The following is an 11,121-nucleotide window of genomic DNA, read 5'->3' as shown; positions in this document are numbered from 1 at the left end:
TCGCTCTTCCGCTGCGGCCGGCGCTCCGGCCGCAGCGAAAAGAAAGAATAAGTAGACATGCTGCATATTGTAAAGCCGCGGCTGCGGTCGCCGCAGCCGCGGTTCCTGCCTGACTTACCGCAGCGGGTTGGCCGTCCCGTGTGGACGAGATTTCTGAGAAATCTCGTCCACATGGTTGGCTAATACCGAGATTAGCGGCCGCAGGCAGATCTGCTGCGGCGAAATTCCGCGCGGAATTTCCGCGGCAAATCCGCCCTGTGTGAACCCAGCCTAAAACTGAAGGATTGCTTTAAATGTAGATGTTGCTTCTTTCAGTCAGCAGAGGGCGCCTGAGAGCTTGCTATAACTGTCTCCTAAATGTATTGGTTCAATCTTATTATATTGAGTGACCTTTCCACTTTAAAAAAATAGTATATATACTAAAACTATACTGTATACTATAATGTTTAGCTATAGCTGAGTGACTCCCCATACGCTGTCATTAATGGTCCCACAGATACTGCCAATCGGCTGCCGTAGAATAATCCTAAAATAATGCTCCCTCTAATCCCAAAGTAAGGTATATTTAGAAAGATGTGCCACTCTACGAATGCTGAATGACAACTCACATGGCAGCTGTAACTATGAGATTAGTTTCACTTGTCTTCCCCAGAAGGTCCCTTAAAGGGGTTACATGAGACCAGAAAAAACAGCTGCACTTTTTTCAAGAAACAGCTTCCTCTCCATTTGCTATGTGTGATATTACCGCTTAGTTACATTCAAGGGAACATGGATGAGCTGCAGTACCAGACACTGCCTATACACAGGAGTGGTGCTGTTTCTGGAAAAATAGCAGACATTTCTTCTAACCTCATACAAACCCCTAAAGTCACCACCTAGGACAATGACAGTTCTCTAGTGAGGGCTACTGAGGCGCCATGACGTACGGTATTTGATGCACATTTGGGCACCTTTCTGAAAAATATTCTGTTTTGCTCTTGTTATGTCTAGAAGTGTGAGCTCGGCTCTCCAGAGGATTTCTTATGTAAGGCACTGGACCCGCCACAAGTCCAAGTAATCAGTAATGCCATGAACTTACTGCGGAAGATTGGAGCCTGTGAGCTCACCCAGCCCCAGCTTACTCCTCTGGGTCAGCACCTCGCCGCTCTGCCAGTCAATGTGAAGATTGGAAAGATGCTGATTTTTGGTGCCATCTTTGGCTGTCTGGATGCCGTGGTAAGCAGGACTCTCTAATCTGCTTATTTTATCACCTACGGTAGTAGCCAGTACTCGATAACTGCAGCTTCTGGAAGATTTACTGCTCCGTAATGGCCAGTTACGTTTTTCTCCTGATCAGCTAATAGAAAAAGGTATTGTTGTTTTGTAAGGAGTCTCTTTCCAGAAAAGTTGGGTGACAGGCAATGTGGCCACCATTACAGCTGCCACGCAATGACCCGTGCGTCACTCGCCTGATGATTTACGATATTACGTAGCAGGCGAAAAAGAAAAACTGCCACAAACGGGCAACAACCGTTTCACATAGTGGGAGGCCAGAAGAAGCACGTACCCCACCAACCTGCTTGTCACACTTTCTCCTTTTCACGTGCTTTGTGAATTTGCGTTGGGCGGTCCAGAAGGGAGTAAGGAGCGGGTTCGGGAACGGAGTCCACTGTATACCTGGCGGCTATCAGCTTTTTCTGACAGCTGATGGTTAGAGTTAGCGCTGATTACAGTAGCGAACGTTTTAGATGCCACGGAAAAAGCTGACAGTGCATCTAAACAATCAGAGGAGTTGTGGTGGGGCTACCAAAAAATGTTAATAAAAAGTGATCAAAGAGATAAATGTTTCTAAAAATGGCAATAATGAAAATTATAGTACAACCCTAAAAAACCAAGCCCTCACACAGCCCAATCAGCGAAAAAATTAAAAAGTTACGGGTCTCAGACTATGGCAACGGAAAGCAATTTTTGTTAAAGAAAATTTTTTTATTTAGACAAACACACCCCCTGAACAGTCACGTTAAAAACTGGAAAAACCCTTCCGAAAATGTCACATTTTTTCAAATCAAACTCCCTCTTGTGTTACAGCGGTCATATAACATTTTAATTTTTTTGTCAATGTAGGTGTCACACCCTGTATTGTGTGGGTCCAGTTCTAGTTTTTATAGGAACCAATTTCGGGCACATAGAATCATAGAATGATAAAGTTGGAAGGGACCTCCAGGGTCATCGGGTCCGACCCCCTGCTCATTGCAGGATTCACTAAATCATCCCAGGCAGATGTCTGTCCAGCCTTTGTTTGAACACTTCCATTGAAGGAGAACTCACCACCTCCCGTGGTAACCTGTTCCACTCATTGATTACCCTCACTGTCAGAAAGTTTTTTTCTAATATCTAATCTGTGTCTCCGCCCTTTCAGTTTCATCACATTGCTTCTAGTCTTTCCTTGTGCAGATGAGAATAGGGTTGATCCCTCTGCACTGTGACAGCCCTTCAGATATTTGTAGACAGCTATTAAGTCTCCTCTCACCCTTCTTTTTTTGCAAGCTAAACATTCCCAGATCCTTTAACCGTTCCTTATAGGACATGATTTGCAGACTGCTTACCATCTTGGTAACTCTTCCCTGAACTTACTTTAGTTTGTCGATGTCTTTTTTTAAAGTGAGGTGCCCAGAACTGGACACAGTATTCCAGATGAGGTCTGACTAAGGAAGAGTAGAGGGGGATAATGACCTCACGTGATCTAGACTCTATGCTTCTCTTAATACATAACAGAATTGTGTTTGCCTTTTTTGCTGCTGCATCACATTGTTGACTCATGTTCAGTGTATGATCTATCAGTATACCCAAGTCTTTTTTCACATGTGCTGCTTCTTAGCTCAATTCCTCCCATTCCATATGTTTTTTGTTTTTTTTTTCATTTTTCTTGCCCAGATGTAGGACTTTTTTCCTTGTTAAATACCATTCTGATAGTTGCTGCCCCCTGTTCAAGCTTTTCCAGATCTTTTTAAATACTCTCCCTCTCTTCCCCAGTGTTAGCTATTCCTCCTAGCTTTGTGTCTTCAGCAAATTTGATCAGTTTCCCATCAATTCGCTCCTCCCAATGTTGAACAACACTGGGCCTATATAATATGCAATATTTTATAGTACGGGGTGTTACGGATGTGGCAATACCAATTATATGTAGTTAGTTTTTATTTTTTCAATATTTTAAAGCCTTTTGGAGGGGAAACATATTTTTAAACTTTTTTTTTGTAAAAACGTTTAAATGTCACAGTCAGCAATGACTGCAGCATCTGCCGGGTTAAATAGTGTATCACTGTAATTATACTGACCCATAAAACAAAGTTTCTATGTGATTTTTTTTTTTAACACTGCACTGTGAATGCTGAAACCCCTCCAACAATGGTGCAGTTGCTTTTTTGTTTTTATTTCTCCCCACGTTTTTCCATACATTATATCATACCATTAAAAATGCAATTTGCCAGCAAAAAACAAACCCTCATACAGCTATGTCTATGGAAAAATTAAAAAGTTATGGCTTTTGGAAGGCGGGGACAAAAAAGCAAAAATAAAAAAATTCTGGTCATGAAGGGGTTAAAAGGTTTTTGCTTTTTTCCATGCAGTGAGTGCCACTGTTTGAATTTCTGGATCTTTTATTAATTTAAAATAATGATTATTCCCTTTTCCCAGGCAACGCTGGCAGCCACCATGACGGAGAAGTCTCCATTCATGACACCTATTGGTAGAAAAGATGAAGCAGATTTGGCAAAATCCTCCATGGCTCTGGCTAACTCTGATCATCTGACCATCTTCAGCGCCTACATGGGGTAAGTCACTGGTATAGAGGGACCACAATGTACTGGGACATATTCCTCAGTAGGCAATGTCTCCAATGATTAAAGAGACTTGGTCATCATCTGTTTGCAGTTCTCTCTGCAGCATAAGGTAGTGACTGTGTGGATCTGTGCAGTAGTTTTGGAGAAACTTGCCTTTTGTCAGTAGCCGCACATGCGTAGAGGTTAGTAGTCCTGGATATTCATGAGCTGCAGCTAGCTACACCCCACCTACTCCAGTCACTGATTGACAGCTGTCTGCCTATTACTGTGCAGAGTCAGAGATGCCAATCATTGGCTGGATGGTGAAGTGGGTGTGGCCAGCCTGAATATGTAGGACTAGTTCTGTGTCTAGCTGCTACTAATACAATGCAAGTTTCTCCAAAACTACTGCACAGATCCACACAGCAGACATATCGCTGTAATCAGTGTGACAGGCCCTACCTTATGCTCACTGAGGAATGCAAAAAGATGGTGACAGATTCCCTTGAAGTTTACATACTGTATAAATTGATTATGCTTATTTCATTTATTCTATTACCTGTGTCTTCACATGAACTTGCGCTATTACACACAATGCACTATGCATACTAGCATACACTGCAATGTATATTCGGCTTCTAGATTGACAGGACTGTGATGGAGAAATCTGAAGTTTCTTCCACGTTCCCAACCTATTATCGGATTGCACCCGCTCATATACCATACCCCCTGGCTCAGTAAAGGCTGTAATGTTCATAAGGTTACATGGGAAGCCCAATTTAAAGGGCCACACCAGTGACATTTTTTTGTTCATTTGTTATGCAACTATCCCCCCTGTGTATATAAGTTGGCCAGTATTACCTTGGTTAGTCATCCCTTACTGTCTGAAACTTCCTAAAACCCTTCTCTTCAGATAGGTCATGTGATCTCATTCAGACCACCTGAGAATTACATGTATTTATGTTCTCTTGAGACGTCACTCTTTCAGTTTGCATAATTCCTGTGTGATGATATTACATGAAATCTGTCACACGAGCTCTTCATGAGGGGACAGAAACTCCTATCACAGTTACTGCTGATGATTAGCAACTCCTGTCACACAGTTATAATGAAGAAGATCACGGATCAGCCTCCTGACTGTATAATTATGGTGTCACTTTTTAGGTAAATATAGAATTGAGAAGGTAATGGCAGTGTCTTTCCAGCAGGCGGAGATGGCAATAGCTTTAGCTGGTCATGTGATGCTGTGCTAATGCATCATGGGAGTGTTAGCGGAGCAGGGAGAGATATCTCAGTGTCAAGATGGTGCCTGATAAGTATCATGCAGGAGGCTGCACTGCATGGAAGGGACTGTAGTATACATAGGAGACATCCAGAGTGGGACAGGCTTCAGGTGAGGGGATGCAGGGATTAAAAAGTGTGTTTTCGCCACAGTGGCCCTTTAGATAAGAAAATGGCAAATGTCCCTCTAGACTCTCTGAAATTGGTCTCCTTCTTTTTCTTACTACCAAACAAACAATTGCCCAGTTGTCGAATAAAGCAATTCTAGACTTCATTGAAGTCAAAAGGCGACTTAATTGGTACACCATCAACGTCTATCTTGGCAGGCTATCATAACACATTCCTGAGAGTCGGGACCCCATGAATGGATGATGTCAAGCGCTGCGGAATATGTTGGCGCTATACAGATAAAGTTGATGATTATTCTGTCTGTCCCTCTCCACATAGTAGGAACTTGCTTTCCTTCTAAAGGGGATATTTTTGGCAGTTTTTAGCCTGCTGTTTATACCTCCCACCTTGTGAGAGATTCCCCCCACTTCCCCTTATAATGATAGTGGTATACACTGTGGTATAAGTCGTTGCTCATTTTGCTATCACTTTGTTTCCGTTATGTTAAACATTTTATGTTGCTTTCTCTTCCACTGTTTTATTTCTCTCCTATTGTAATAAACAAAATTCCAAAAACAAAATGAATGCAACAAAACTGCCTCCTTATGGCCGCCTGCACACGAGCGGAAATCCCGCCGCGGGATTTCCCGTGGGATTTCCGTCGCTGAAAGTTTGCATAGGAGTGCATTACAATACGCACTCCTATGCAGACGGCCGCGGTTTGGCCGCGCGAAATCTCGCGCAGCAAACAAACCGCGGCATGTCCTAATTTTCTGCGGGGCACGCACTCACCCGACCACCGGCTCCGGTCTGCGCATGCGCCGGCTGCGCGGCAGCCGGCACATGAAAGAGCCGGGCCGCCAGGCGCGGGTGAGTACGCGCTCGTCCCTGCAGGCGCTCGGGTCGGATCGCGCAGCGAGAATTCTCGCTGCCGGATCCGACCCGCTCGTCTGCAGGCGGCCTAAAGCAGATGTTGGGGAATATCTCTGTATATATACTTGTAAAGGACTCTTATATTCTATAGGTGTGTGTCATCCCAACATTCAGCATATAGACATGTTGCTTATTAGTAATTCCCTTTGTCTTCACAGGTGGAAGATGATCCGAGCAGAAGGTTACAGCTCCGAGATGAGTTACTGTAGGAAGAACTTTCTAAACAGAAAGGCACTTCTGACTATAGAGGTATTACAATAATTAGCCATTTTAATAGCATACAAAACACAGGACTAAAATGGACCGATAATCCCATAAAATTAACTAATTTACCTTTTATCTTGCCGCTCTTGACGTATAATGCTTAGCTACCTAGTTTAGCTGTTTCCTGTAACCCCTTAACAACACAGAACATAGATTTATATCCTGCCTGTTCGTTTTGATGGAAAAATAAAAAACTTAATTGCTGTCAGAAGTTGGCGGAAAATTTTTATGTTCTTCCAAAGATTTTTTTTTTTTAAAGTAGTGCAACAAAAAAACCCAAAAAACTATATAAATCTGGTATCGTAGTAATATTTCTGACCCATAGATTAAAGTTTTTTTGTTGCCGTGTCTGTCATAAAAACAAGCCCCCCCCCCCCTTCCCCAAAGATGGCGGCATTTCGTTTTTATTTTTCAATTCAATCCACTTAGAAATTTTTCTACGTTTCTCAGTACATTATACGATACATTAAATAGTACCATTGATAAATACTTGTCCTGCAAAAAACAAGTCCTCAGACAACTACGTCATTGGATAAATAAAAGAGTTCTTGAAAGCAGGGAGGAAAAAACAAAAATGAAAAAAAAAAGCGGCGTCATCAAGGGATTAAAGGGGTTGTCCCGCGCCGAAACGGGTTTTTTTTTTTTTTAACCCCCCCCCCCCCGTTCGGCGCGAGACAACCCCGATGCAGGGGTTAAAAAAACAACCCGCACAGCGCTTACCTGAATCCCGGCGGTCCGGCGTCTTCATACTTACCTGCTGAAGATGGCCGCCGGGATCCTCTGTCTCCGTGGACCGCAGGGCTTCTGTGCGGTCCATTGCCGATTCCAGCCTCCTGATTGGCTGGAATTGGCACGTGACGGGGCGGAGCTACACGGAGCCGGCATTCTACACGAGCGGCCCCATAGAAGACTGCAGAAGACCCGGACTGCGCAAGCGCGGCTAATTTGGCCATCGGAGGGCGAAAATTAGTCGGCTCCATGGGAACGAGGACGCCAGCAACGGAGCAGGTAAGTATAAAACTTTTTATAACTTCTGTATGGCTCATAATTAATGCACAATGTACATTACAAAGTGCATTAATATGGCCATACAGAAGTGTATAGACCCACTTGCTGCCGCGGGACAACCCCTTTAATGGAAAATATAATCAGAAAATGAGCTATTGTATAAATCAAATTTTCGTGTTTAACATAGTTTTAAAGCCTTTTTGTTAGTTTTTTTATATATATATTTTTTGATGTAATTAGCTATGTTAAAAAAAATCCTAAAATCCTGCAGTTCTCACACCGACTGCTAAACTTAAGAATAATCTACCACTTCCTGTTCTGTTGAGAAAACTTTTCAGTGGTCATCTCCTTATCAATGAAACATAACACCTAAATATAGATAAAACAGGATCCACTGTTTATGATAGGTGATAATCTCAGCTCACCTCCTCCCCCTCCCTGCACAATAACCTCTGAAGAGTTCACAGAGCATGTCTAGAGCACTCTCCAGTAGAAGTCAGCTCCTCTCCATCGTGCGACTGGCCTATGAAGATTATGTAAAACCTATCTGTAAATGTTACTTTCAGCTCAGGCAGGATGGCTGCCCCTATAATCATGTTCAAAGAACAGAATAAAAAAAATCTACAATCAGAAAATAAAATCAGGTTAGAAAAATGGAAAATGTTTCACTATCTGGTTTTATTTAGTAGAGAGAAATATAGCTGATACATTCCCTTTAACTACTATAAACTACATTCAAGTAGGGCTACATGATCTCCTCTTATCGGCCTCGCTGAACAGGTGATCAGGGTCCCCCATTCTGCCAGCAGTGAAACTCCAACCTAGAAGACATTTATGACCTATATTAATAACTAGCTGATATACCCGGCTTCGCCCGAGTTAATTTGGTACTGGTGTTTATCTGGTGTTCACACGGAAAATCTTACGAAGTCGTGGTTACTTTAGAGATACTGAAGAAAAACATATGTTCACCATTTTGCATAGTTCTCTGCGTTACCCAGGAAACACCACGTGGAGGAAACCATGCGACGTTTCCTTTATATAAAATGACATCAGGAAGTGAGAGAATTAGATTACGTACATAAAATTTGGACACTAATTCTTTTGCGCTTAGAATTGAATAATCGAGTTGGGACCTATTAACTTTTCATATTTATGACACAATCAATGCTTGTGTCAAATTTCATGTTTTTATGACATTGGGAAGTGAGAGATTTAGATTATCTACGTAAAATTTGGACGCTAATTCTTTTGCGCATAGAATTGAATAATCGAGTTGGGACCTATGAACTTTTCCTATTTATGACATAATCAATGCTCGTGCCAAATTTCCCGTTTCTATGACACCGGAAAGTGAGAAAATTAGATTCCGTACGTAAAATTTGGACGCTAAATCTTTTGCGCATAGAATTGAATAATCGAGTTGGGACCCATTAGCTTTTCCTATTTATGACATAATCAATGCTCGTGCCAAATTTCACGTTTCTATGACACCGGAAAGTGAAAAAATTACATTCCGCACGTAAAATTTTGACGCCAATTCTTTTGCGCATAGAATTGAATAATCAGGTTTGGGACCTATGAACTTTTCCTATTTATGACATAATCAATGCCCGTGCCAAATTTTAAGTTTCTATGACACTGGGAAGTGACAGATTTAGATTATGTACGTAAAATTTCGATGACAATTCTTTTGCGCTAGAATTGAATAATCGAGTTGGGACCCAATTACTTTTCCTATTTTGGAGATAATCTATGCTCGTGCCAAAATTCATGTTTCTACGATATCGGGAAGTTGGAGAACTTTTGTCGAGTCAGTCAGTCAGTCAGGGCTTTCAGCTTTATATATATAGATAAGCCTTAGATAGGAATGTGGCCCTTGAGAGCGCTATAATCTGACAATGTGTCCCTCGTACCTGAAGAGATTGTTCGCTCCCGGTCTATACACTGAAGGCAGACAACCAGCACTGCTTTTGCACTACAGGATTAGATACAACCGTGCGTCATGCGTGAAAAAACGCCCACGGACGTGAGGCCTAACTTGTATACGAGTGTCACCTACACGGAGTTATAGTACCGGCTGCTTTCTGTAACGTAAATGCTTTTGTATTTTCTTAAGGACGTGAAACAGGAGTTAATCCGGTTGGTGAGAGCAGCGGGCTTTGAATGTTCCAAATCGACATCCTCAAATAGCATTAAAGGAAGTTTAGACAAGAGGGGAAAAATGTCCACCGAGGAGATGTCACTCCTTAAAGCCATTGTAGCAGCCGGTCTGTATGACAACGTTGGGAAGATCCTGTTCACAAAATCAGTGGATATCTCCGAGAAGTTGGCATGCATGGTGGAAACCGCGCAAGGAAGAGCACAAGTGCACCCGTCCTCTGTGAACAGGGATCTGCAGACGTACGGCTGGCTGCTTTACCAGGAGAAGGTGAGAAGGTGTTACTGTGTTGTCCGAGTGTTAGACCATTTTTTTTTTTTAAACCATCTTTTTTGTTGAAATTCTATTTTTGAGTACGATTACATCATAATTTCTACACATTTATATAAGCATAATATACATAAAGCATATCATTACCCCACCCGAACAATGCAATTAATCACAGCTAGATTAAAACAAATCATCATCTCCCACAAAGAAAATATAAATATAGACACATACAAAAAAAGCACCTTACTCTTCTCCATCTTCTCACCTCTCTCCCTCACCTCTCCAAATCCCATCAACTTTTCTACAGTACCTCAATGCAACCTGCACTCCATATGAACTAGCCATTATATAAATCAGACCATCTTCCCAAATTTCCCCAAACTTAGTCAAACAGCCTCTCTTTTTTTTTTCTGTAGTCCCCTGTCCAAGGATATAACCTCTCTTATCTTTGTGACAACATCTCCTACTGTGTTAGACCATTAAAAGCCTATTTACACTGAAAGATAATCATTCAAATGACAATTTGAGTGACAGTTTTGAGCGATCATCTTTGCATAACTCCAAGTAGCTAATTAGCTACTTAAGAGTTAATGCAGGTGGAGCGGGATACCGCTGCGATAGCTCAGAGAACAAAGCAGCTGTTTTGTATATGCAAACAGCTGCATTGTTCTCGGAGTTTTCAGCTGGTGTCCCGCTAAGAACTGCCAGCGGGATACCAGCTGAAAGAATACTATCAATGCTGAGAAAATCGTCGTGCAGCGCTGATGAGTCATCAGTGAAGAAATCGCCGATGAACGAATAGTGCACGATGGCCCCGCGCTTAGACGCAATGGTTATCGCTCAAAGGATGGCTTTTCAGCGGGTTTTGAGCCATAATCGTTGTCTAAATGGGCCTTAACTCTCCTGTATGTCTATGCCATTCATAGAATCTTACAGGATTAGTAATAAGTCTTTATTTGCTATGATTACACTGCACCATCCACTACTCTTCTGTCTTTGGACTTTGCGCAGGTTAAATATTCCAAGATCTTCCTTAGAGAAACAACTCTGGTGTCTCCCTTTCCGATACTTCTGTTTGGAGGTGATATAGCTGTACAACACCGGGAACGTCTGCTGACTGTAGATGACTGGATCCAGTTTCAGGTATATACTTGTTTGTTAAAAAAAAAAAGTTTTGGTTTTTTTTCTGTGAGAATGTATTATTTATTGTTGTTGGTCCATTTGGTATAATGTATATAGATCTTTCTTGGGGAGAATAGATTTGTCAGTAACCAGGCTTTCTGTGCCTTCATTGAATGG

At 42.0% G+C, this 11,121-nt stretch overlaps 1 protein-coding gene across 1 annotated transcript; it reads left to right on the top strand.

The window, feature by feature from the left end:
- Nucleotides 1-990: 990 nt before the first annotated feature.
- LOC136591270 (ATP-dependent RNA helicase dhx29-like) lies at nt 991-10,965 on the top strand (the record flags this gene model as incomplete). The annotated part of the gene is made up of 5 exons (XM_066588488.1): nt 991-1,215; nt 3,673-3,809; nt 6,278-6,368; nt 9,511-9,822; nt 10,834-10,965. Coding segments are annotated over 5 exons (897 nt in total), but the record flags the coding sequence as incomplete, so codon positions are not given.
- Nucleotides 10,966-11,121: the final 156 nt, after the last annotated feature.

Source organism: Eleutherodactylus coqui, unplaced genomic scaffold, assembly GCF_035609145.1.
Source record: "Eleutherodactylus coqui strain aEleCoq1 unplaced genomic scaffold, aEleCoq1.hap1 HAP1_SCAFFOLD_971, whole genome shotgun sequence".
Lineage (NCBI taxonomy): Eukaryota > Metazoa > Chordata > Amphibia > Anura > Eleutherodactylidae > Eleutherodactylus > Eleutherodactylus coqui.
The sequence above is the reverse complement of the archived record's forward strand: the minus strand, read 5'-3'. Positions and strand labels throughout refer to the sequence as shown.